Below are 27,453 nucleotides of genomic sequence, written 5' to 3' on the forward strand. Positions count from 1 at the left end.
GAGCCTGTGTGAAAAGGCAGTGCAAGAAAAGTGCAAGAGATCCTTGACTTACAAAGTCCATGCTCTGGTATTTCTGATCTCTACATTTATTTTAAATCAAAGAGAAGTTGTAATCTATCCCTACTTTTGTTTTTTTTACTGATCAAACTAGCAGACTCAAGAGTCACACATATTTTTAGTTTTTAATATTCTAATTTAAACTCCTATGAATTCCTGCTTTTGGTTTTGAGAACCACTCCACTCTGGATGAGTGCAGTCATGAATGTTGCTGGATTGCCCTGTGTTTATGTCATCTGCAAGTACAAAGAGATGAGAGCTGATCACTGAAGCAAAGAAAGTAGGCAAAATGGAAGAGTAATATTTCATATATATGAATAGCTATAGGATTTGAGTATATGGGAAGCCTTGAGATTGGTCCTATATGAGAAAAAAATGTTTCAAAGTTTGCATTTATCTTGAGTGTAGCTCTCAACTACAGACTGAAGGTTAGAATCCACCTGACCTTTTGCCTGGAGGAATTTTCACCTTGAATCTGAGCTGCTATAAAAGTTCAAGGGATATATCCCTCTGGTAAAATATTCACTATCCTTTTCTAACCCTTGCAGTCATCTCAGTGCTGTTTTTTCCAAAGTCCAGTGAAGGGTTTTTTATACCAGAGTCAAGGAAATTTCTGTATTCCTATCAGTATATATTAACAAACATCTTAAAAATTCACTGTTCATTTAATTTCCAGGTTTTAAAATACATGCCTATACATCCTGCTGTTAGGATAATTCTTCTTGCTCTGCAGATAAAACCCTCAGAATTTACAGTTAATGCAGGCTGTAGTTTTACAGCCTGCTTTAACTGATCTGCAGCAATGCTTCCATATGGTTGGGCCCACTGCTGCTCCCAGGCACATGTTTCTGCACTCTCTGTGTATCAGCATTAGCAAACGTGCAGCCATAACAGCCAGCAGGGTTATTTATAATAGCCCCAGCCAGCAGGGGTTATTTATAATGTACATTAAAAAAAAATTTAAAATGCTTTATTTCTAAGTCTCTTTTCTGGAATTAGATGTTGCAGAGCTGCATTATAGTTACTGCTGACACAAGGAAGACAAAAGTGATGTGTACATAGCACCAGAGTAAACCAGAAATAGTATCTTTAGAGAGAATTATTTGGTAGAGACAACTGACACAACAATTATGTCCCTAGAGGTATCAGACCTTCCATCATCTTCTTCCTTCAAAAGCATCTTTGTGTGTCTCACGTTGTTCAAACTATGTAAGAACATCGGTTAGGTTTTGCTTGGTGTTGTGTTTTGGTTTTTTTAAAATGTATAATGCCTTCCCCTTCTCATATATTTTTCTACAGCATTTCATGAGGTTTCAGTTTATCCCAAGAAAGAGCTTCCCTTCTTCATCCTCTTCACTGCTGGACTCTGTTCTTTCACAGCCATGCTCGCCCTCCTGACACATCAGTTCCCAGAGCTCATGGGGGTCTTTGCAAAAGCTGTGAGTATTCTCTGCTGCTGCTCCCTTCTGTAAATAAAGACACCAGTGCAGGAAAGGCTGAGCTAAATACTGCCAGGTGTTAAATATCTGCCCACTCAGAAGCATCAGTGCATGTCTGAGCAGGGGATATGTGCACAACTGTCCAGGTTGCTAATCAGTAAGACCTGCCTGGTGGTCTTCTCTGGTTTATATGGCTCTGTTGTTAGGTTTGATATCTTGTGATTTTGCCAAAAAAAAGGGGGCTTGGTGGGAGAAGTGAGTATCTGTATTTTCATATATCATCCATTAAAAAAAAACTAATAACAGTTAGTTATGAGAACCCTTCTATTTTGTGTAGAGTCATGATGGCTGATGTGATTTCCTATGCAGTAGAAGCTCTCAGTATGAGCAGAAATGGAGTCTGCTGTTAACCAGGACAAATTCCTGTGTTTTTTCCCTGAACTGCCAAGGGGGAAGTAGTCTCAATATTTCCCCCATAACTTTCCTGAACTATGTCCAGAGAAGCCTCTCCTAATTCTGCTTTTTAATCCACCAAGGATTAATAAATTCTGGAGTATGAGGGGGAAGAGCCATGAATTATTCTAAACCAAACCTTTTTCTTTGCAAAAACAAGAACATCACTGTTCCAGCATGCTAGGAGATGAAAAATCCACTAACAGAAAAGCTCTAGGATAGTAAAAAATCCCTTCTCCAGTAAATACTGAGTATCTTCCATTGTAATACATTTTCTCAAATATATTTTCCTCTGTTTTAGGTCTCGTGTTTCCAAACTGGCCTCCTGCCTTTGTTTTTAATGTCTTTGGTACTTTTGATTTGGGGGTATAGGGAATGGGGTGGAGGAGGCCAGGCTGAAAGGTTTTGCAAATTCCAGATTGTCAGTACTCTTTGAAACCCTTTTGCAAAAGGGAAGAGGCTCCCTTTGCAGGTGAGCTGGGTCTTCTGTTAACCCAGTCCTGTGAGTGGGGACTGGTACAGCAACAGTTCATGCAAGAATTGTTTTCATTAGCTCCAGAAGACACAAAGTAAGATCAGTTGTAGCAGAAGATACTTCTTTCAGCAAGAAGTGCTGAAATATACCTGAAATATTATTACCCCTTCTTGTTTCTTGAGTGTGTACGTGGGTGTTAGGTAGACAGTGTTTAACTTGGGCATATGAACATAAACTTCCCTGTAAGGCTTTTCTTGGATTCAGTGGTTGGATTCTTTCTGATTCTTAGTTACTGAAGTTACTGAAATGCATGACCCTTGTTTGGCTCTTTCAATCAAATCTTTAGTTTTCTGATACTGTCACAGTTGTAGATCCCAAGTCTGTCCCTGTTAGCCTTATTCCTGTGTTTATCAGACTTGTATCCTGAACAAAGACTATATGCTGGCAACATAGTGAGATTTTGTACTTAGTTCTTCTGCCACAGAAGAAGTTAACATGTATTTCTCAAACGTATTCATAATTAATTAAAATTAATATGTATTTCAGTATGTATTTCAGGAGTGCTTTGAATACCTGAGTTCTGTGACATGAAGCTGCCAATGGTTTTTTCCTGTGCTAAAATGTCCTCCATCTTGATTTTTATCATTTGCCTATCTGAACACTAATATATTGAAGACTCTTTGAATGATGTGTTCTATACTAGAGAGAAGATGTTAAGATAAATTTTAGTCACTGATGCAGAGTATGTTAGGATTACAGTTAGTGATGCCTCAGTGTAGAGAGCAGATCTGTAGGTAACCCTAAACCATCTTAAACTTGAATCTCAAGACACGATGTTTGTCTCTGTGAGGTGGTCTGGCATACCCCTGCTATGAAAAAGCCTCTCTTTCTCTTCACTAGGTTTAGGGTTGAGCTTTCAGTGGCTTCAGTATGAGCTTCAATCTAGGATGTGAGATGTGTGGAAACTTCTGTAGTTCATCACTTTGATCTTTGTAAAGATGGGGCTCTTGCTTTCTTTACTGCAAAGTCCATAAATCTCTGTATGTGAAAGGTTCAAGAATTTGAAAGTCTTTATGTGTGACTTATGTAATTTTTATCATGCTGGAGGATTTTACAGAGGAACACAGCAAGAGTGTCTTATTGGACAGCTTTCTCTTGAGGTGTATTGTCTCCTGGATTTTGATCTGAATGTGTATCTGATTCCTTTGCAGTTTCTCAGCACCCTCTTCGCCCCTTTAAATTTTGTGATGGAAAAAGTGGAAAGTATCCTGCCCTCCAGCCTGTGGCACCAGCTGACAAGGATCTGAGGGAGCATGCCCGACTGACTGCTATGACATCTGTGCCAACTTTCTGTTGACCACAAGAAAGCATGATAAAAAAGGGAAGCAGTTATAAGACTTAAAAACTCTTCATGGATTGTCTGTTCTCATATAAAAACTGTTTTGTTGTACAAAATACATTGATGTTAGGTTCTATTATATTTTGCCTTCAGAAAAGAAAAAAATAAACTTTTGTGTATTGTAGCATTGCTGTCTTTTGACTTTTTCAGAACACGGATCCTAGGTTTTGTTTTTTAAACCTGTGGTATCTGTTTGGCCATAGCTAGGGCATAGCTGCACATTCAGGTAATGAACATGCTGATAATGTTACAATTAAACAACTTTGTTGCTGCCTTTTCTTATGGAGTTCAGTTAGGGTGGGGCCCTCCCGTCTGCATCTAGGAGAGGCTTCTAGCCAGTTAAAGCTCCTGCTTAAAGCAGCTTCAGGCTCTCCAGGCAGTTTGGATGGCACACTGGGCTTCTGAGTCCCTTCTCCGCACAGAGGCCACTGTATCCTCATTTGAATTTTCAAGGAGCCCACATACTTGACAGATTTTCTTCACACCCCGGTGTTTCAGGTACCTTCTGAAAGCTCATTAGCAAAGTGGGTGTTAGTTCATGCACAATTAATGGAGAGGTTGGTGTTTCACTATTAGTGCTCACCTCGGGAAACCTTATCCTTGTGCTGTGACTGTTTAGACTAAGTATTCATTTATGACTTAGCCACTGTTGATGGAAACTTCTGAGACTAGCTCTAAAATGACAGTTTTGATCTGGAAGTTGGAGGAAGTAGTCCTCTCTGTCAAGAATTTGAAGTGCATCCTTACAGATGCCTCAAGGATTTTTTTTCCAGCTCCCCTCCAGATAAGGAAGCATAACCCTAATGCAGTGGATCAAAAATGCCACTTTACCATTTCAACTTCACTGTCACTCTTAAAATGCTAAGGAGTTTAAGGGACTGTGATCACTAGCAGATAAGTTTGTTTATCAATGAGGAAATGAGTGAGCAGAGACAAAACTCTCAGTATTAGAACAGGTATAAAAGGAAGGTGTTTCTTAACAATAGAAGATGCATTACATTATTTCACTTGATCACAGACACATTAGTCTAGTAGAAGACATATGTATGTTCAAGTGAGCAGAAGTACCATGCAAACACTGCTACAAGATAAAAAAAAGGTAACCTCAGCCAGGAGAAATCAGCTGTAAGAGTGAGACCTGGGCAAGCCCCAAGGTCTGGAGGAGCAGAGAGCCCCACAGACAAATATTAGACCTGGTGTGTCCATACATGTTTATTCTCTCTGGCTATTACTCCTGCAAAACAATTCACTGTAATGTTGAAATGAGTCTGGGTTGCAGTTAATGTAGGATGTGGCACCAGATTAGAGGTAATGGATTGCTAGTGGATAAGCATGTGGAAGTATGAAATGGACCAATATTTGAGTTCTCCTATTTTCATCTGAATTGCAAGAGCAGCCACAGCAAACACCCTCACAGCAGAGCTGATGTGTATCTCCAGCTGGAAAACTGGGGATAACCATACTGATTTGTTTGCCTCAAAACAGCTCTGTCAGAATCATTAAAGGCTGCTGAAAATCAGAAGGATCAGGCAGAGTTAGCTCTTGTCCTGTGCTGCTTTGTACCTCTTATTCCCAGCCACCTATACCCTGCATTTCAAAAGAATAAATTGCTGTGATTCACAGTCCTAAATGGAAATGTGCTTGCATTTGTACATCAGTGTACACCAGCTATATCCAAATCTCCATGTTTGTCAGCAGCTGAGGCAGTAGTTTGGCCTTCTATTCGAAGATATTATGATCTGTGTGGGAGTTTCTATCTGTATTACTCTGATAAAAAGGAATGCTTAACTCCTAGAAGAATCACATCCTTTCCTTGAACTATGGGGAATATTTAGGAATTCAAACATAACTGTATGCAATTTTATTTCTACTTTTTCTAGTATCTATCTCCCTAATAAGCAGTAATGGGCCATGGATTTTTGTATCTGGAAAATCTCTCTTTAATTATAATTCTAGGCATCAGGAAGACTAGGCAAATCAAACAAAAGAATTTTCTTTTTCATTGGGCAGAGTTTATTGCCTTAGGCTTTGCTGCCTCTGACATGTTTCCTGTGAAGTTCAGTATAGCTTAGATCAAAAAGCAAACACAGCCCATGATTATAATGATGGAAAGCCTCTGGCTTAGTGCAGAGATGAGCCTTGTGGAAATCTGGTTCAGATAATAACTCATCTTCAGATTTAGGGGTGGAGGACGCTTTTTAACTCCAAATGTTAGCAGTTCCTAGTTTTTTTTTTTTTTTTTTTTTTTTTTTAAGACAGCTTAATAGAATGTGTATGCACACTATCTCTTTATACTATAACCTGCATAGAACAAAAAAGGAGAGGGCCCCCCCACAAGTGCCAAGTCAGGCTGTCCCTTCTGTCCCTCCCTCCCACTGGGTAGAGTAACAGCTGCTCCCTGCAGGAGCTGCACTCGGGGAGGGGAGTGCTACACCACGGGCAGGGCTGCTGCTTTCTCCTTTTTATCATTTGGTGTGTATGCTGAACTTACAGACTGTTTTTTCAGAGCATGGAAGTCCTTACCCTAGCAGAAAGGAGGAAAATTATCAGGAGTTTTGCCATGTTGCAGAAACTGCAGAAGCTGAACATCCAAAGGAAGCTGCACCTCTTGCACACGCCTCAGACACTCCTTCACAGCCAGTGTGGCTGTCACCCTGTGGTGGCCCTGAAAACCACCGTGGCTCTAGTTACAGCACATTGTCAAAGGTAGTTCCTGGCTCCACCCAGCTTCCAGCAGGGCTCCTGCCCAGCTCCCACCACAGAGGGAGCTGTCAATGTATCGACTCATATGCATTTGCTTCTTTCTCACAAGAGATCTTAACTTTATGAAGTTGCATCCATTTCCCCAGGCAAATGAGCTGTTACACAAAAGTGACAACCCAAAATCACATTTGTGGTTACAGTTCATGAGCTGTCTCTGTCTTTCTGATAATAATATAAGTTAATTTCTATCATTTGAAGTGGCAGGTAAAACCTGCAGGCTGTGACCTGACCACAGAGCCCCTTCTGCCCTTGGAGGCAGCCACCACCTGCATGCAGCCCTTCCAAAGAGTGCGGGGCACACGCCGTGGAGGGGAGAGGATCTTGGTACTCTCTCTCACTTTGTGCTGCTCCCGGGAGTAAGAGCTGCTTTTTCTTAGCAAAAGCACCCTCCCCAGAGGCAGCTCTTCACTAATCCCTGAACATTCCTTTCCCCCTTGTCTCCATGCACTGAGCCCCAAAGAAGCTGGGCGTGAGGCCTGCAGGCAGTGCCCAGCTGTGGTTTGGGCATGCAGGCTGGACACCCTTCAGAAATGCAGCATTTTATTTCTAAGTCACATCTGCAAATAAGTGCACACAGGGAAAGGAGGCCAGGATGAGATGCACAAATTTGTTTTAGATATTTTTCCAGGAGAAGAAAAAGCAGCAATCTCTCAAGCTTCAATGCCCACACGCCCCAATATACACCACCATTCCTAAGTCGTTCCTCATTTTCCATGTGGTAAAAGAAAATTAATTTTTTTTACGAGATTTCACCTATAACAGCACAACACACTTTTTAGGGTAAAGTTTGTTGAAAATAGTGGGGAGGAAGCAATCCCAAAAAGCTTGGCAGGCTAGCAGTGTTTCAGGGCGCTGCTAGATCCTGAGTTCATGCAGCAAATTAAAGGGAACTCCCTCAAGAAAATTGGACTGCGTATTTAAAAAAATAATCCTACAACCTTTAGCCTCAGCTAACATTATTGTGACATTAAAATGTCTACCTAGAGACAGCTGTTTCCTTTTCATGACTAAGTACATGAGTAAATTTATTCCATAGAACAAAATTACAGTATTATTTCATTTGCCATGCCTATTTATGTTTCTTCTTTTTTGGTTTTCTCTTTCCCAACCCCCCCCCCCCATTATATTCTTTTTTGCATTTGCTGAAGATCATGGAGGCTCCTTTCCTAGCAATATTTACATCTCTGTCTTTTGCCACTAAGAAATAGCAAAGTTTTTGAGAGTGTATTTCTTTGTGGAAGAGGCAGCAGAAATGCCTACAACTGTGAGAAGTCTACCTTGAGCTCTTAAAGAAAAACCCAAGAAAACCCCATAAATGCAGAAAAAACTGTCATCAAGTGGCCAGCTCAGCACTTACCCATTTGTCATGCTGTGAAATATTCTGTGTTTCCTCTGGTGCAGTGGTTTTGATGCAGGCATTACATCTCAGCTTATCGATATGGCACGTGCCCAAAGTGGGAACATCAGCCTGCTGTGCACACCTGGGTGGCCTTGCTGCTGGACAGGGTGACAAGGACACTGAAAAGGCCAAGGGACTCAATGCCCCCATCTTCTGGTCTCACTGGTAAGACCAGCCTTCAGGAACCACAGGCCTCTGACCCAGAGGAAGGTTTGGAACAGGAAGATGTTCCTTAAGGGAGGAGGACCAGGCTGGGGAATAAAAGTTAATACACTTTTAACACAGTGATTGTAAAACACTTACACAGTGATTCTAAAACACTTTATCTGGAACTGCAGAATTCAGGTGAGTTGATAATCTGGAATATTAAACAAATGACAGATTTAAGAAGAGATCTGATTTCATTATCCTTCATTTGACTACCTATAACAAGTTCTCTTGTAAGAATGAGCCTATTTTCTTTTTTCCAGAACATTGAAATACTTTCAGCTTTATTAAATAGATAATCTTTTAGACTACTCAGGCTCCTTAAATCTTAAAAAAGAAATGGCTCTAAAAGGTTAAAAATTATTATACTGCTTTTAAATTCTTTAAGGCTTAAAGTACGATATTGCTGAGGCTACGAACTACATGTGGATTTAATTTCACAGTGAAATCCCAATAAAAATTCTCCTTGGAGCTCACCTTTAAATACAATTATGTATGAAATTTTCCTTATCCGGGCCAGAGCCAGAATTGGCAGCAACGAAGAGGCCAGCAGTGTAACCCCTGAGCTGCCCATGGGTACATATATACATCTCATACATCTCACACATCCACTGCACGTGCACGGACACGAGGGCACGGCTGTTCCCACCAGCAGTTGGTTTACAGACAGAAGTGTGAGTATTGGTACCTCTAGCCATGATCATTTCCATACACAGTAACTGAAACCTTATCTTATTGTCCCAATAAAGAACTTTCTGGAGCCTCCTAATCTTTTAACACCAGCTGTGCCTTCTGGAGATGAATTACCCATTTTAATGATACAAATTTTTTTGAAAACCTTGCAGATGTAAATGAATGCTCCCTCAAGACCACTTAATGTCAAACCCCCTTCTTTTTAAACAGTCTTTCAAGAAAGTTCCAAAAGCAAAACATACCCAGAGTATTCCCTTTATTGCCTTGGTTAGCTACTTGGATATTACTTTTTCCTGCACTGTTTGTACCTGCTAGGGTTCTTCAGTCTATTTCATTTTCATATGGAAATTGTACTTTCATCTACAGTGTGTTCTATAACTTATTCAACCCCCTTTACCTATGTTATCTTTTCATTACCTTGCCTATCTCTACTCTTCATGGGTGCTTTATCAGAGCCTTATTATCCTTACTGGCACAGAATCCATTTTTCTCTTAGCTCATGCTGCTGATCTCTGCCCTGAGGAGAGGCAGCTGGTCCCTCTCTGACCCAGTTCCTCTCCAACAAGGCTGCAATTTCTGGGCCTCATATGCCTGCACATTTTTACAGCAACTTGTTGTTTTGTGCTGATCCCAGCCCAGCAGATTGACCTGGCACAACCTGAAACTGCCTCCATTACAAGCCAATACACTCCAAATCATAGATATGCAGTTTTGCAGAAAATATGCAGAAAAAAAAATCTAATTTGGATGTCCCCATCTGAGTGCAAAGTATCAGTTTGAGCACATTTAATAGATCTATTAACTGTAAAAGAACATAGAAGCTGATAAGTTCTTTAGAATCCAAGTCATTACTGAGGCAAGACATTTCCTTCTCCATCACTGTTTGCAAGCATCTTTCCACTATTGTGTATGTGAAAAAGAGGAAACCTTATCCTTAGGTAGTTGAGTGTCCTGTACCCAGCTTTCACTAGGGTGAAAAACCATTCTCTTCAGTCCTTCAGGTCAGAAAAAAAGTCCTCAGCAGTTAATATTAATTATTTTTAGAAGCTTTTAAGGCAAGTTTTCACAAACATGTAACTAAGACATTTGGTTTGACTGTAATAGTTCCAAGTGTTGTGGCTGAATAGATCTCCTGCAATTTCCTTTGTTTTAGGCCATGGGCCAATTCCTGCCCCACAGGAAGCCACAGTGTGCTAAAGGTGGCCAGGATGGCCTCAGGTGGCCACCTTGCTGGAAACTCCAGTCCAGGGATGAACAAACACCCTTCCAGTAAAGTTTTTCACCAATCTGGCCATGAATTTTCTTTCAGGGGCAAATTACCAACCAGTGCTCAAACTCCTGAGCCATTCAGTATCCAGGGCTCAACCGTGACGTGCCCAAGATCCTTCAGAAGATGCTTGAACAAGCCCAGCCCATGCAGTTGGTGGTGGTGATCTTGTAAAAGTGCCATATTTTGTATCTTCTTGTGTTCCTGATGGCAGGAATGAATTGCCACAAGGGTTCTGGGGGAGAGTTACACAGTGGTTGGAAGAGTCTTGGCATAAGTACATCCTTCCAGAGCTGCATCAGTTTATGCAGAGACAACTCTGCAGCAACACTGTCGTGCAGAAATGCAAAGTAAATGCTGCAGGGTTCATATCAATTTTTCAGCAGCATCTTTGAAACAACAAAGGCAAACAAGGCATGGAACTGAAAAAGATCTCTGATGCATTCCCTGCATGGACCAGGAATGGCACAGGCTGTGGTCCCCAGCACAGAGCAGGAATGACCAGGCTGTGGTCCCCAGCACGGAGCAGGAATGGCCAGGCTGTGGTCCCCAGCAGGAATGGCCAGGCTGTGGTCCCCAGCATGGAGCAGGAATGGCCAGGCTGTGGTCCCCAGCAGGAGCAGGAATGGCCAGGCTGTGGTCCCCAGCACAGAGCAGGAATGGCCAGGCTGTGGTCCCCAGCACGGAGCAGGAATGGCCAGGCTGTGGTCCCCAGCAGGAGCAGGAATGGCCAGGCTGTGGTCCCCAGCAGGAATGGCCAGGCTGTGGTCCCCAGCACGGAGCAGGAATGGCCAGGCTGTGGTCCCCAGCAGGAATGGCCAGGCTGTGGTCCCCAGCAGGAGCAGGAATGGCCAGGCTGTGGTCCCCAGCACGGAGCAGGAATGGCCAGGCTGTGGTCCCCAGCAGGAATGGCCAGGCTGTGGTCCCCAGCAGGAGCAGGAATGGCCAGGCTGTGGTCCCCAGCAGGAGCAGGAATGGCCAGGCTGTGGTCCCCAGCCCCAGCAGCCTGTGGGTCATGTCCGGGCCATCCAGGCAGGGCTCTTTGGCGCCTTGCAGGTGTGAATGTCCACCACCTCCAGGCAGTCCTGGCAGCGCACGGCGCAGCACCAGTGGAACTTGCACTCGCACTTGGTGACCCTGCTGACGCGGGCGGTGTCGTAGCCCCTCCCGCAGCACATCACCTCACAGCTGTCCATGCCGCGCGACGTCTGGTTGCACACCCGACCGGCTGTCCCGAGGGAGCCTGCAGAGGGAACCCAGCCAAAGTCAGCAGGCAGATTATAAGGAAATGCATTTGAAAACGGGTATGAGAGACATAATTTGTCATGTATTCGATCCTTTAGGATCACATCACCCAGGATTCAATATCAAGCCAGGAAAATGCCTATAAAGGTAAAGTTGCTCCCATATTTCCCCTAGGAATCAGGCCTGGAGATGAGGACGAAGAAAACAGATAAAATGCTTTAAGGGTCTGCCTGATTCTATTGATATCATCACGTTTTGCTTCATCTTTCCCTGGAACTTTCTTCCCCTCCAGGGAGCAGACGCCCTTCCCAAGGCAGCCCTGCACCCAGTCCCCCAGGACTGTCTGAAATGGAATGCCCAGGTGGAGCATCTTCATGGTGCTCAGGATCTCATGGGCTTTGCTGAGGAGCTCTGGGTGTGCAGGAGAGGGCTAGGAGAGAAGACCACAGAAGCTGGTGGCTGCAAGGGACTCAATGGGTAGAGTAACTGTGCTGCCTGTGATTGAAAGTCTTGCACAAGTAAGAGCAGAAGCACCCTGGGCATTTGGCATCGCTGCTGTGTCCACCCACGGGTCTCATTCCACCAGACGAGGTGGCAGCTGAAGAGTTGCTGCTCTCTGTGCTTCTCATCCCTGTGGGTTAACACCAAGGGTTCTTCTCCCCTTTCTTGACAAGATTAGAAGAAACTAAATTATAGCCTGCTGTGGACAGAAAGGGGGAGAGGAACCATACCACACCTTGTCATGTCCTTCAAGCACGCAGGAAAAGTGGCTGAAATGCCTGTGCTTATATGGCACAAAATGGCTCTGTAAGGCATGTCTGAGTCTGAACAGTGACTGTACCACACAGCAGCCACTGCTCATCTAACACAAACTGATTTTAGGGTACAATTTAGAATCAATATCACAGCTGCTGACAGGTTATTACCACCAAACCGAAAACTTCATAAAAATTAATTGCCTCACCTAATTTCCTACATATTGTTATTAAGAATCAAATGCAAAAAATTTACATTCTTCTGACATTTTCCATAGACCTGATTACAACTCCATTCTCTTCTTGGGCAAGGCAATACTCCCTAAGTAATGGCTGTGGTCAGTAAATTAACTGGAATTATTTTACAAAGCGTATTTGCAGGCTCACACCAAACATGAACAATTTACCTTCTTAAGGAGAACTAATACATGCAAACATTAATTAAAATTTGCATAAGCCAGGATAGCAAACCAATCTTAATTAATAAAATGTAAACTGCAGTTAAATTGTAATTATTAATAATTTAGGTTTAATAAATTCCAATTTTAGTTTTTTCCCCCCTATGGTGAATTTATGGTTGTATGCAGTGATGCTGATGTCTCAAAGCACTTTATAACCTACAAGTGTTTACTGTTTCTCCCCTCCTTGCTGTCCCCCCAGCATCAGGAAGACTTCATGTTATATGGGGGCTGACCCCAAATGAGTAATGCAATGAGGGGTCTCAGGAACTGGACCAAAGTCACCTTCTCAAACTGTGATCCAGCCTCTCAGCCATGGGGGTGCAAATTTTCCTCTTTTTCTATCAAACTTAGGACAGTCTTCAACTGCTGTCCTGGAGAAGTGCTTTAGCCCCTAGAACACATCTCAGCTTCCCTCCCATGGCCTAGATTCCTGTACTTATTTAAATATTTAAATATGCATTGGGTAGAGGTATACACCTGGAGAGCATCACCATGGAAGGGCTGGTTCATGTCTGCTGCAGGCAGAGCAGAAGGGTGTTCCTGCCCACCAGCCCAGGCTCAGCACAGGGGCCCAGGGCCCATCCCAGAGCTGCTCCCAGCTGCTGAGCCTGGCCCTGCACAGGGCCCCTGAGCTGCAAAGGTGCTGCTGCTGCCCCAGCCAGCAGAGACAGGCTGAGCCATCCCAGAGGGAACAGGCAGGGGAAGAGAAAGCACACTGAATGGAGGCAGAAACAGGCTCCTGCACCTGCAGCCTGAGCAACCCCAAACCTCCCTGGGGTCTGAGCATGTTCATGCTGCTGCCTATGGACCAATGCTCTGCATAACATCCTTGGGGAGATGGCTGAACAGCATGTTAAAGTAAACCTCAGATATCTGGGAGAGCACCTCAGCTGGCTGTAACAAGCAGCCATGTGGTGCCTCAGGCACACCCTGCACCAGGAAACCAGCAGCAGCTCCTGCTCCTGGCTACTGTCCCTATAGCCAGTGCTGGCACCTGGATCCCCTGCAGGAGGGGAGGAGAGGTGGCCCCAGCAGGGACCCACATGGGCACACACGACTCCCAGAAATCCCTCAGCCATGCAGCTCTCCCTGCAGAGCCAGCACCAGGGAAACTGGCAGAGCAGGCACAGCAGTGATGCCAAGAGGCCTCTCCCAGATCTGTTTTTCAGGAATCACTCCATGATGGGGGAAGAGAAACTTCCAGTGGCCTCCAGTACCCCCAGTCTAGGCAAGCTGAGGAGTCAGGGGGATGCAGAACTACGGGATGCATCTATGGCCCCACAGGAAGCCTGTGGCAGAAGAAAAGCCAGATCCTGCTTCCCAGCCATCCCACTCTCCTCCATCCATGATGCTGAGCGAACAGCTGGGATACCTGAATGTAAGTTCTGCTGTTTGTGTCAGCCCACAGCAATATCTATCACATCCCAGACTGTGCAAATACAGCCACATTCACAGAAAGGGTTATTAGACATTGCAATGGAATTGCCAGAAGGGGGTGGAATCACTGGCCCTGGAGATGTTTAAGGAAAGACTTGGTGTGGCACTTAGTGCATGATCTAGTTGACATGGTGGTGTTTGCTCAAAGGTTGGATGTGATGATCTCAGAGGTCTTTCCCAACCTAATTGATTCTGTGAACAACTTTTAAAAGCACTTGTCCTGCTCTCTCTGTTCAGACCAAAAAAACATTACAAAGGCCAAGCTTGTGACCCAGATGATTAACATTCTGTATCAGGAATTCACACCAGTGAAAAAGCAAAGCTGCCCTCCACCTCAGCACAGCTCCCAACCAGGAACAGAGTGGAGTCATGTCATTTGGCTACTGGAAGTGAAGGAAGACCCCCTATTCCCCCACATCCACCAGGAGCTGCCCAGAAAGGTTTGACCACATTCCTCAGCTGAGGCACAAGTTAGTTTCCAAGTTCAGTGTTCTTATTTCCAGATGTAAGGGGAAATCACACAGCACTAAAGGACAACCTAAGCAGGATGCACCCACTGCTTTCAACAGGAGTTTTGCCACCAGCTTCAAAACCAAAATTATTTCAGCCACTAACAGACAGTCAGAAACTGGTATCATCTGATGCTGACCACAAAACATCAATATTTACTACAATGACCACAACAGGGGACTTAATTGTCACAGATTGTGACAAAAGTGAAAACAAGCTCATACAAAGGCTTAGTTTTTGAGCAAAACCAACCTTTTTAAGGTTAAAACAGCATCTTCAGAATCTCTGCAGCTTCTCTAGTGAGAAGGAAAAAGAACAACAACCAGCCGTGAGGAGTCAGACAAATTACTGAGCTCCTTGGCAGGCCTGAGTGATGAAGGCAGCAGAAGACACTGCACAAAATAAGGCAGAGTTTTCTGCCTGCTACCTGCAATGCACCTCCTCATCACTTATGAGGCAGGAGGAGTAGGTTCTAACTTGTAAAAAGCTTTTGTACAATCTCTTTGTTTTTATTTCAAATATTGGAACTGCCATGCCTACACACATTTTACCTGCCAAAACATCCACAGCTTTTCATACTGCCAACTTCGCAGCCTGTACATCAAGTCCTTTCTTCTCAGTTTGCACAGTTATTTTTGGAAATCAACATGTGTTATGTTGAAAAATATTTTCTTTCCATCCCTAAAGCCCTAAAATGTATTTATTAGTATATAATGAGAGCTTTTTCCTTCTATTTATTAAAATCTGGTGTAAAGCAATAACATCCATTATTAGACTTTCCCACAAACACACACATGTATACAAACAAAAGCCAAAAAAAGGTGCAAAACCAGTTAAATTCCCAATGATAGTTTTCTTACAAGTATTCTTGGGGAAAAAACAATTGAAGGAAATGTTCACAGAAAAGTAGCTCTGGAGAGCTACTGGATCTTATAGACAACACCCAGTAGATTAGGGCTGGAGAGAACAGGCAGTTCTCTCTGGAGGCAGATCTGTCTGGAGGGGCTGGGATTTCCCAAGCCAGCACTGAAGAGATGGCCGTGTGTGGATAAAAACAACAGTTTACCTAGGATGACTTTTAAAAGCTCTCTGGGATGTTCCATCTCTGTTTCTATCAAATTTTGAGTATGAAATATTGAGTAAAAATCATTTCAGGAGAGTTATGTGTGCAGGGTTAAATGAATTCTGAACACTTCTGAAAAATCTTCATTTGGTCCTTTGTGGAATCTTAAGGCAAGGAAAGAGGTGGTGAGGTTATTAGATAATCTTGCCATTGAGTTACTATTAGTGATTTCCCATATTATACCCCTCCTGAAATCAATTATTCCTCTTTTCCTTCCTAGGAAAACAAACAAACAAACAAACAAAAAACCCCCAAACCCCCAAACAAAAAAAAAACTCTCAAAAAATAACAAAATAAAACCCCAACAAACTACATTTTGGGGTGTTCCATGTATGCATGTCCAGCTGCCCCCTCAGACAGAATGCCAGAGCCAGGGTGGAAGCTGCAGTGGGGGAGAGAAGGTATCTGCATTTTTCCTGGGTGTGCTGCTGATGGCAGAATCCTTGAGCACTTTTAACTCTCTGGTTCCTATGTGTTAGCACAATGAAGCCACAGAGCACACTGGCTTGGACATTTTAGTTTGTGAAGTTGTCTCCTGGTCAAGTCATGAGGCTTCGTAAGGTTTTCTCTGTGAATCCTTCATTCAGCTCCAACACTAATCGGCCTCCAGATAATTTTTTTTCATGAAACCCTAAATCACTTGAATTCCCTGGAGAATGACAGGCAGAACTGTATTGAATGACATACTAAAACATTGTGGCATTAGATTCAGCTGACACTGAGATGTTCCCCACCTATTTCCAAACTCTGACTTCCATAATCTCATTTAATTTGCAGTCAATTAACAAGACTGGCACTTTGCACTGCTCAACAGGGCAAACCAAAAAAATGTGGTGCAGCTGCCAAAATCATCTCCCTAAAAGTCAGATCAGGTTTTGTTTGTGTGGTTCTTTCTTTGCTCCATGCAAGCAGCAGGGCATCCCACATACCAACAAAGGTTTACTGCATTTTTCTAAAAATATGCTCTTCCAAGCAACCACATTCTCTGAATTCTGAGCAGCAAAAAAAACACCACCTCAGCTGCAGCTTATATTGAGCTGAGCCAAAAAAATATATCAGACTTTGCCATCTCTGGGCAGGCTTGTCAGTGTCTGGCAAACGCACATAATACACGGTGGTGAAAAATGCCCACTCTCCTCCACAATAACAAGACTGATAGATGAGATTAGCCTTAGTACAAAGAGATGATTAAATGTCTTTTTGACATAGAATTGGGTAGTGTACAAGTTCTTCTAGCAGGGGAAAAAATAATGTTTTTTACAATGAATGAAGCAACACCAAGAGATAAATGTTTTGAAAAAAATCCTAGTCTGCAAAGTTATCTCTGCATGATGCCACAATATGTCCATTTATTCACTTGGATTAGACTTTACAGTATCAGCCACTATTCAAGGAATGGTATGTGCTCATGCAGGTAATAAACATCACCTGCCAAAATAATAAATAACATTTAAAATTATGCTGACAACTCAACTAACCAGAAACACTGTCCAATGTAATTGTACTGGATGAAATTCTACATTCACTGAAGTCAATAGTACATGACCAGGAATTCACATATTGTTCTTATTTAAGTACAGCTGTTTTGCAATGTTTATTCCAAGCAAACTTGGATTGTAAACATGCAGCAATGCCAAAAAGAGTTGAGCTGCATTGCTATCCAGATACTTACAGATTTGTCATTTGGGTTGCAATCTGGCCCATTATACAACCTATTAATTAGTTCCACAACTTCTCTCATACATTACTCAGTCTGCCTCTCTTTTCCAAATTTCTGGTTTTCTAGCTGCTAGTTTTTAATTGCCATATCAGATAATACTGTACATGGGTCAAGAGCTGTTAGCAGGTTTCCTGTGCTTGGCAGTGCCTTGAATTCTGTAACACTGCTAAGTGTGTCTCTATTGAACCTCTGAAGCAGGAAAATCCAATGCTAACAGCAGCACCAATACTTTATCTCTTCAGGGCTGGCACAACTCTCCAGAAAATGTGATGGTTGTCATGGACAGAGCCAACACTGCCTCATAATAAACAGCTGTGTCACTCAGCCAAGCCTGCTGTGTCCCACCCAGCTCTGCTCTTCCATCCACCTGCACAGCCTCAGCTGCCTCACCCCCGTTACCCACAGCTGCCCTGACTGGTGCAGGCAGGGCTGGATTGTCACAGGCTGTGCCTCCCACATCAGATGGGGACAGGCTGGGCTGCAGCTGGGCTCCACAGTCACAGGGAGCTGTGCAGATAAAGGAGGGCACTGCAGTGCTAGCACAACAACGTGGAAAGGAAGCAATGCAACAGCAGCTGGCATCAACAGCACCTGGGGCAGCTCTGGAGTGAGCTGTGCAGCACAAGAGTGAGGGTGGCTGTGCCCAGTATGGACCTGCCTCCCAAGCACAACTCAAACTTGTACTGAAAGCAGCTTTGCCATACAGCATCTCCAGGGCTCCACAGCATCTGGCAGAAACTGCTGAGTTATATTAGAACAACTGCCTGTTGTACACCTAGGGACATCAAGGAACTGTTGTTCTTGTAGTGAGTCCTTCCAAAACATCTTCTTTCCTGTTTCCTGCTGCTTACATGCATGGATTTATTTCATATATATATATATATATATATATATATATATAATGTATGTATGTGTATGTATATGCACACACACATTTGATAAAATTAAAATTTTTGACCTTTGAAGTACAAATGTCTTAAATAAAGGCATTCACATGTAATGGTAGTGGCTTACCTACATCCCTGTCCCTGATACAGTAGTCTGGAGAGCTTTCAAAGTATACCAGGTCATTCTTAGTTGGCTTCTTAAATTTCTTATTAGCCACAGTGAAACCTGTGCCATCTTGATTCATGACCACCTGAATTGCTCCATTGTATTTCTTCCACAGGTAATCTCCTGTTCTCCTGAAGTCTGCCATGGCCAGCCAGCAGGTCCTTAGAGTGCAGGATCCACTCACACCGTGACATTTGCACTCCTGTTTCAAAAACCGCTTCACAGCCTGTTGGAAATGCACAGGTAGCTATAAATATACACAGGTAAAACAAAGTGGAATTAATTAATTGCTTCTCAGCCCTTTTCCAGCTGTCCTGTAGTGCCAGGCCAGCGACGGGGCTCCAAATTACGGTCTGTAGTGACACCCACTGGCAGCATCAAGTCATCCCCAGTGGCTGCTCTGCTCTGGCTGCTGGACTCAGCGTGCACACAATCCTCCTGCTGGGCTTGCCTTCCTGCTCCTGCCCGTCATCCCATCGGCGGGGTCTATAGTGCCAGGACACAGACTGGACAGGAGCAAACAGTCAGAAATGGCCACAATCACTGAGCGCCTTGGGAGGTGAAGGTGCCCCCTTTCCCCATTGTTTCAGCTGCAGCATCACCGTGCTGACCACTCTGACCCTCTCCAGCTCATCTCCATAAAGTTGCTCTTTACCCTGAGCAGCATTTCAAATATTGCCCAGAAATTCATGTATAAATTATTTTTAAAAGACTGTGTAAAGCACTGTACCTGTGCTAGGCATCAGACCAATGCAGAATCTTAAAATACAGTATACTTAAAATGCTATACAGATTTTAACCAACATTTTAGGATAATATCTTCATTAGTTTGCACTGGAGAGATCACCCTTATCATTAATTTAACATCTGGATAGTATTAAAGCCATTTCAGCTTCATCTCAGACATTTAAGCTATCTGTATGATGTTGGAGAACAACAGATGGGTTCACAGACAGTAAATAATTCATTCCTAATTATGTAGATATGGATATTTGATCTATAAATATTATGCCTTAAGGGTTCATGAAATATGAACTTTTTAGAGTTTGTACAAGAGGAATGTCATCATAGGAGGAAGGTAAGAGAGAGGAAAGCTCCATGATTAGAAGTCAGACTGATGCACAGGGGGGCAGCCTTTTTCAGTCAAGCACTTAGTAATAAAGTGAGAATGTATTATAAAACCAAAGGATGTTAAATTTTCTTTCCAACTTGTAAATGATATGAATACTTCAAAGAAGTCACTGGCATTCCCACAGCCCCATTTCATTGCCATATCACAGACCTGGGATTTAAGCAGATGCTTGGTTTTAATTATCTGAGCAGAAATCAATTAAACTACTTGTATGTTTAAAACAACTTTCTGGAATAGTGTAAGAAGCACATAGGAATATGATCTCTTCTTTGTGAGCAATGTTCCTATACTGATATACAGCATATTATGTTCTATGATTCATATGGGAATATTAAAAATATTTGTTCTATTTATTTTTTCATTAGCACAGTTGGAATAGTTTTTGGAATAGTTTTAAGAGGGATATATCAACACCCCTTTTGGGGGCAAGAAGAAGCCAAGGGCACAGATGGTCTTACCCAGGTCAAAATCCCACCCATATGGGGCAGCTGAGGTGGTGAGATCCCTGCAAAGCTAAACCTACACTACTGTACTGTGAATACAAAACAATGTCTCTGTCCATAAAGCAGGTCCTAGAGCATATGAGAACATATTCATTATTTTAAATTGAATATATTTATTAAAATTTCTTTATCTTTTTCTAAAAATCTACCTTACCAGTACTACCTTAGTATTTGGCAGAGGTATTTTTCAAACTTCCCATCATGGAACTTATTCAACCCTACAAAAATCTTTGTGTTGTAGACTTCAGCCTCTTTTGGACAGTAGCAGAAACATGACCACAGTACTGCATGTGCCTATCACTGATCTGAATAGCCTCATCTGCCTACATTACATATTAATTACACCTGCTGGCAATAGGCAGGTGGAGGGAAGATGCTGAAGAATAAAAAATTTTCAGGGAAAACATCTACTTGCAGTACAAAAAAAGATCAGAATACAAACACTTAATTCCTATTAAATATACATTAAGGAAGATTTTATGTATTAAATATACATAAAGATAAGACATAAAATCTCTACAAATAATTCCAGATGTGCTTGGTCTAGCACAATAAAATGTTTTTTTCTGTTTTTCTTTATTTCAGATGTCATGGGAGCAGCACATTTTTAACATGTTTTTAAAAATGAAACAGCATATTCCAGTTTCATGCACCATTTTTTTTATAGCTACCACCACAAAAATTAGTGCAGCTATTCCTCAGCCCTTGCACCAGAGGTGGGCAATACACCTGGCAACTACTCCTCCTACTCACCTTCAATGTGAAGGTAAAGACTTTTTTAGCTGAAATTCAGGAATGCTATTTTCATACAATGTTTAGGAAAGGGGTTGCAGGTCATGCTCCAAGGCCATTGCCTTTTGGAGGGATGTGCATTTTGGATTTTTTTTCTTTAAAAAATCTCTCCTCACTTTGTGATGAAGTTTACCATATACATACAGAAATGGATAGAATGGGTTTTTTTCTCTAGAGTTATTTTGAGTTTGCTCTTTGTCAAGCCTGTTCTTCAGTGTGATCTTCAGCCTCTCTTAGGAATTTGTATTCTGTATCAATGAAAAAATAAAACTCCTGCTTACATAAGACCTAGGCTCAAAATAAAACCTCCATCCAAACTGATCCTGAGCTTAGACTCCTGCTCAACTTCCCACACAAGGAGTGACTGAAGTGACTCCAACAGGAGTACTGTTAGGCAGTTGAATTCAGTCTGTTTGTACATCTCTGTCACACTGAACCTCCAAGGAAGATAGAAACAGCAGCTCAGGCTCCTGCTCTTCCTGTATTTCTCCATAGCTGCTGAGACCAGACAGCAAGGGCCAAGCATTAACTGCCCCAGACACAACAGAGCTGGCCAAGACCATCTCTAGGCATCTATTGCATGGACACCCACCTTCCTTCCAGCTCTGTTGTTGTGAAGGTTCATCAGTGCCCTGGCATCTTTTCCTTTCCGTTCTTTGGCATCCACAAAGGCTCTGGCAAATTTAATGCCATAGTCAATGTTATCACTGCAGCCACCCCAGTCAAAATGGCCCTTGCTGTCCTTGGCAGAGCCTTTCTTCTTGGGATCACAAGAGCAGGATTTCAGCTCCCCTTGGCTACATGCCCTGGTGATGGCAAAAACAACTCCAGCAGAGGAGATGGCGTGTACAAAAGCAGATTCTCGACTACCTGAAACAAAAAAAGTCACTTTAAATATCATTGGGGTAGCTACTTTGAGTGGCTGTCCTGTATCTAAGACAGTTAGACTGGACTTTTTTGCAGAGCAAAAGATAAACTAGGCTGAAATCACACAAATACACATTCCCTGGAGCCAGAATTAGTCATGGCTTAAGCTTGGACCCCTCCCTGGTAAAAGCTCATCAATATAGTGTTAGAGCTGGAAAACATTAAACATTTGCTTTTGATATTGATTCATACACTTTCATGGATCAGTTGTTTTGTACAGATATGTGAATAGGACAGCTGGTATTCCTATCATGTTTCACGAATTTAGAAGAATATATGAAGTGCTATGTGAGAGATAAGTTTAAGAAATTATTAAATAGGGACACTAAAACAACATGCATATTGCAAAATACTGCAAGTAACTCTTGAAGCTAGATTTTCCTCTCCTGAAGCTCTTGGAATAGACTTTCTTGTTTAAATCATGCTAGGGAGAGAACTTGGGTGTTATTTTCTAAAAAGTAAGTTAATATTATGTCTTCTGCCTAGAATCAAGCCCAAAACTGTAATTCACACAAATAAGTTCCATTAAATCAATGGCACCGCTTGTGTCATGCTTGAGGCAGGATTTGGTCTGGCAGCTGTGACTTCTTCATGCCAGCTGCTCTGGCAGCTTTCCCATCTCCTAACCAAGATACTTTAGTATACCAAAGATTATCTGAATTTCTAGACTATATCTACTCATAGGCAATTAGACACATATTTCAATGTAATAATTGCTTTTATTTTAAGATGCAGTAGTTTACAATACAGACCTACATTACAATGCCACAAATCTATTTATGGCAATGGAATATTTTCCTACTTTTAAAGTTTTTAGCATAGAAAGAACAAGTAGATTTTTTTGTGTAATATCTAAGCTTGCAGTGAGAAAGACCTCTTTGCAGGGCTTGTAAGCCTTAAGTAATGTTAGTACAGTAAAAGAGTATCCCAAAGACAAATGTTAACAGTGACTTTTTTGTAGAGGCAGAATTACACCATAGAATTTAATATTTAGTATTTCAGTTGCAATAGCACCAGTATGTTCAACTTACAAATGGGCCCTCAAGTTCCACATGCTGTGCAAGTCTTTTGCAAATGGCAACTGGGCAAACCATGCCTTCCCTACACTGCCTTCAAAATCAGACAGGAGTTGCCACGGCTTGTTAGAAATCACGCTCTTTTGAAGACGTATTTCTGAGAAAACTTATTCAGAAATATCGAAAACTTGCAAAGTGTTAATTAAAAAGAAACACTTGATATTGTTGGAAGAGAAAAGGTTTATTTGAGCTTATTGAACTAATCAATTTTATTAGAGCACTATCAAGCTACATTTCCATGGCAATCACAGCCTGATCAGGCTCAGTGCAGAGCTCAGAAGCCTGATGCTGTCATTCTCTCACATGAGCCAACAGTGAAAGCTTCACTTTTGGAAAAACTGCATTTTTACTTTTTTTATTAAATAGCTTCATCATTATTAGGCTATGTTCTGCCAGACATGTTTTCCTGAATATCAGACAAACCTCACTGAAAACTTCAGCCTATGGGTGACGTTACTGGTTACTCACAAATAATTGCTAAGGGAGCATGAAGCTGGTTACAGGAACCAATGGCTCACCAGCAGCAGAACCGAGCATGGAGAGAAAATCCCCCAGCCTGGGTCAGTGTGTCTGCCATCCTCCTCTCTGTCCCTGCCAGTGCGGCAATGGTCCCAGAGTACTTTCCTACTCCCCTCCTTGCAGGTGCCAGGCTGCTCACTGTTGAGAATGATGCAGGGCACATTCCAGGGACACGAGTGCCAGGGCAGGGTCAGTGCACTGGCTGCACACCAAGGAAGACCATGTGCATAGGGTGTGGCACTTGGCGACAAGAGCTACAGGCACTAACAATCTCAGCAGGTTTGTCCCTCGGGTAAGGACATTCTGACACAGTAACAAATCCCAGCCATTTCTTAGGGTCAAAAAGGGCCACATCTGAGATTTGAAGACTCACTAGATGCCTTACTCCGACCTTAAGATGACAGCAACTCCCTGCTTTACCATGCTCCCTCAGGGTGGGAAGCACAATGTTGCTCCCTCAGTTGCTTGGGGTCTGCACAAGCCCGGCTCACCCCTATCAGATGTGTGCCCTGCCTCCCTCTCTCCCGGAGCCTGACCTGAAATGCCGCAGTGCCTGGTGGGCAGTGCAGCCCCAGCATGGGCTCACCCCGCAGTCAGCACAGCCCTGGGGGCACCGACTGCACCCTGGGGCTGCCCTTCCCCGGAGAAATGCCCCAGCGGGAACCGGCCCGCAGGGGGAATTGTCTCCTGCCATCCCAACACAATGGTCTCTGTTTGCACTTGAGCTGCCCTCTCAGCAGGCCCCATCCTGAGTGCTGGTACCCTGAGGCTGGGTGTGATGGAAAGTGTTCTATCCTGCTGCCACATTCTGCTGCCTCAATTTCCCTGTAGGCCTTAATATGTGGGTTTGAAATCCAATTTACACCACAAAAAAAAAGAAAAAAAAAAGAAAAAAGAGAAGTTGGGAGCTGCAGAACTGGCTCCTAATATGCCAAAACCCCACATTGTCTCCCTGATTTGATACAGGTTTTTAAGAAATATGGACCTTCGTGTTATCATATATGCTGTTCTGCTGTCTGTGGGACCCTAAAATAACTTTGCACGTCCTCTTCCTTTCCTCCTGAAACGTAAAACCAAGCTTCACCCTTGCTAAGGATGAAGGATACAGGAGGATGGCCACCGCTTCTCATCATTCCCGCAAACTGCCCAGGGGGTGTCAGCCCCAAAGCAGCCCCGTTACCCTTATGAGGAACACTGGTACCCTCACGCTGACTCTCCACAGCCCCTTTCACCCTCGGGCTGCGGGCTGCAGGCCCCACCCAAGCCCGGGCAGCCCCTCCCTCAGCGCGGCGGGCCCGGCACTCACTGCGCAGCAGGACGCGGCCGAGCAGGCGCTGCCCCCGCTCCAGGGCGTTGCAGTCCCAGCGGTGCCGGCGGAACTGGTGCTGGCACTCGGCCGTCCAGGCGGCCACGCCACGGCCGATGGAGAGCATGGCTTCGGGGTGCCGCCGGCACAGCTGCCGCTGCCGGCTCACCAGGCCCGGCACGTTGTCGCACATCACTCGCGAGGAGCCCACGGCGCCCATGTACCTGCGGGAGGGAAGGGGCAGGGCAGCACCGGGGGCCGCGCCGACCCCCGGGCACCGGCCCCGAGGGAAGCGGGGCCTGCAGCGCCCCAGAGCCTTCCTCTGGCGGGTCCCGAGCTGCAGCTACCTCTGCCTTTTTGGTGGGAATCCTTTACAATTAGTCATCCACCCTGTGTTTTTTTTAATAACGTGAAGTATTCAGGAGAACCCCAAGCCCCGCTATTGCAGCTCCGTGCAGTACTTAAAAAAAAACAACAAACCTTGAAAAAATTAAATTACATCATCTGTATCCAGATGGTCTCTATTAGTCCTGAAACGTTTCGAAAGGTACCTTTCATAAAATCCAAACTTCTATAGGTGTCTTTTGAAGGGATCAAACAGAAGAAAATGTCCTTTTCTTGAGTTTTCATTATTTTATACGATCATAAAATCGTTAATGCCGTAACTTCAAAAAAATATACATTTAAGTCGCATTTCGAAGACACCATGACAAAAAGCCATCACAATAAATAACGTTTATACGACTAAGGACACAGATAGTCATTTTATTGAAACATACCCAGTCTGATAAATCGGCCTTTGAACACGCGTCAGCCAGAGTCAAGGTTAAATGTGTTCCCCAGGATTACAAGGGGTTTAACTCCTCTCCTACACCAAGACTTTCCAGCCTGGGCTTGTTTGGGGTCCCCAGTTTGAGGGGCAGGTTTATGTTTCCATTCTAACGCGTTTTGCAGCGAGCTGCCTGAGACGCCCCACGCCGACATCAACTACCCCTTGAAGCCGGGCCCTGCGCTGCCCGCCGGGCTCTCAGCCCCCTGCTCTGGCACTTTGCAGTTTAGCGAGGACCGTGAAGGACGGAGGGGCGGGGGAGGGCGAGGAAGAAGGAAAAAATAAATTAATAATAAAAAAGTAGCGCCGCTGTAGCCAATTCCCAGCGCCGCCGGGGCGCGGATGGGCGGCTGCCAGCAGCGGCGGGCGGCAACCCGCGCCCGCGCCCCTCGGGCGGGTTCCCCTCCCGCCTCCCGCCGCTCCTCCCGCTCCCTGCGCGGCCCCGGGCGGTGCCCGCTGCCCCCGCCGGGCCGGGACCCCCGCACCGCTGCCGAAAGCCCCGGGCAGCCCCCGCAGTTGCGCTGTGCTTATACGGAGGAGGAGGTGGTCGGAGAGCCGGGACGGGGTGTGGAAGGAGGTGCCGGGACCGTCTAAATCCGCTCGCTTTAAGGCCGGGCTTTCTGGAGCGGAGCAGCTGGGAGCAGCGAGCTCTGCTTCTGCGAGACTAAGAGGGAGAGGCTTCCCCCACCTTCCCTAAATCACAATTAATCCGACCCCACCTTCCCCAAGAGCAAATAAAAATTTCTGGAATCGCACAGCTTACCACCATGAGGAGGTGACTGGTGGGGTCGCCCAGACCAAAATCAAGGGAAGAGACCACCAGATCCCAGGGAGAAAGTTCATGTTAGAAACGCTTCGGTCCACATCAGGTCAGTTGCGGGGGGCAGAAGAAATCCCATGGAGCACCAAGGACAAGCAGGGACAAACGCAGCTTGGGGGCTACTTCTTTCCCGTGGGTCAAAAGCACCTTCGCATCCTTACGCGCGATCGCGGGGCTTAGTGATCCTCTGCCGGGATACGGGGGATGCCAGCTGGTGCACCGCTCTGGATTCCTCTCGGCTCGCCCTGCACCAAATCCCTTAGGACATGGAGTTCAGCCCCGCTCCCATCCTTCATCTTTGCCCCGATCCAGCTCTTCCCTGCAGTCACGGCAAAACTGAGGGGCTGGTGTGGGCTGCTCTCAGACTGGGTGGGTTCTGCTTTGGTTGGTGTTTTTTTTTTCCTCTGAAACTCTGATGGATGAAATGATGTCAAGAGACACTGGGGGAAGAGGAGGAGGTAACACCTCTGATTAGGCAAGGAATCCCGAGGAGCCAGTTGCTTTCCAATAACCCTACAAGCAGACAGTGAGTTCAAACCGGCCAGCAGATGTTACGCGACCCGCTGCGGAGCCGGCGGCGGCCCCAGCAGGCTGTTACAGACCGGCAGCACCGGGCACCTCTCGGGGTTTGGCACGACGGCAGTTCATGGCTCGGTCCGCGCACCGCGAACACCGAGCACGGAACGGAACCGCGCTCCGGTGCAAGCAGAGAAGGAGAGAACCAGGGCAGTCCCGATATAGGGGGGACACCGCCCGGCCGCCTCCCCTCGCCACGGGCACCGCAAAGCCGGGCCGGCTTCCCCGCGGGCACCGGCGCCGCCCCGGGCGTCCTGCGCAGCCCCGCACCGCGGGGACTCCCGGCCCACGGGCTCCGACACCGGGACGGGCTCCGACACCGGGACGGGCTCCGCGCCCCATCGCGCCTGAATCCCGGCACGGGGGAATCCACCGCCGCCGCACCGCTCCCCGGGCCGAGAGGCGACGGGCGGCCCCCGCCCCAAAGAGGGGAGATGCGGCCGGGGCTGGAAGCCAAGACAAGAAGGGATTAAGAAACTTTTTTCACTTCGTATCATTTCTGCACAGCAAATACAGG

At 44.8% G+C, this 27,453-nt stretch overlaps 2 protein-coding genes across 2 annotated transcripts in view; one reads left to right on the plus strand and one right to left on the minus strand.

Moving 5' to 3' along the window:
* Positions 1-3,956, plus strand: part of ST7 (suppression of tumorigenicity 7) — a 136,005-nt gene extending 132,049 nt beyond the window's left edge. Inside the window, exons 15-16 of the mRNA XM_058022524.1 lie at positions 1,357-1,496; positions 3,636-3,956. Of these exons, the coding sequence (XP_057878507.1) occupies positions 1,357-1,496; positions 3,636-3,731 (236 nt within the window). The 3' untranslated portion in view covers positions 3,732-3,956. The remainder of the gene's footprint in view (positions 1-1,356; positions 1,497-3,635) is intronic.
* A 7,209-nt stretch (positions 3,957-11,165) lies between these two features.
* On the minus strand, positions 11,166-26,383 carry WNT2 (Wnt family member 2). Its single transcript, XM_058022788.1, has 5 exons — positions 26,304-26,383; positions 24,712-24,935; positions 21,476-21,753; positions 18,418-18,682; positions 11,166-11,395 (listed from the first exon to the last, which is right to left on the minus strand). The coding sequence occupies exons 1-5, from the start codon at positions 26,381-26,383 to the stop codon at positions 11,166-11,168; spliced, it is 1,077 nt and encodes a 358-aa protein (XP_057878771.1).
* Between the last annotated feature and the right edge of the window lie 1,070 nt (positions 26,384-27,453).

The sequence above is a fragment of the Melospiza georgiana genome, chromosome 4, assembly GCF_028018845.1.
Source record: "Melospiza georgiana isolate bMelGeo1 chromosome 4, bMelGeo1.pri, whole genome shotgun sequence".
NCBI lineage: Eukaryota > Metazoa > Chordata > Aves > Passeriformes > Passerellidae > Melospiza > Melospiza georgiana.

What these genes read in the sequence shown, in the direction of transcription:
- WNT2 (XM_058022788.1), bottom strand. Translation starts at nt 26,383, where the DNA reads ATGAACTTTCTCCCTGGGATCTGGTGGTCTCTTCCCTTGATTTTGGTC. An exon ending in CGGCCGCGTCCTGCTGCGCA is followed by an intron (nt 21,754 to 24,711) that starts GTGAGTGCCGGG and finishes TTTTTGTTTCAG; the next exon opens with GTAGTCGAGAATCTGCTTTT. An exon ending in TATCAGGGACAGGGATGTAG is followed by an intron (nt 11,396 to 18,417) that starts GTAAGCCACTAC and finishes TTCCCTCTGCAG; the next exon opens with GCTCCCTCGGGACAGCCGGT.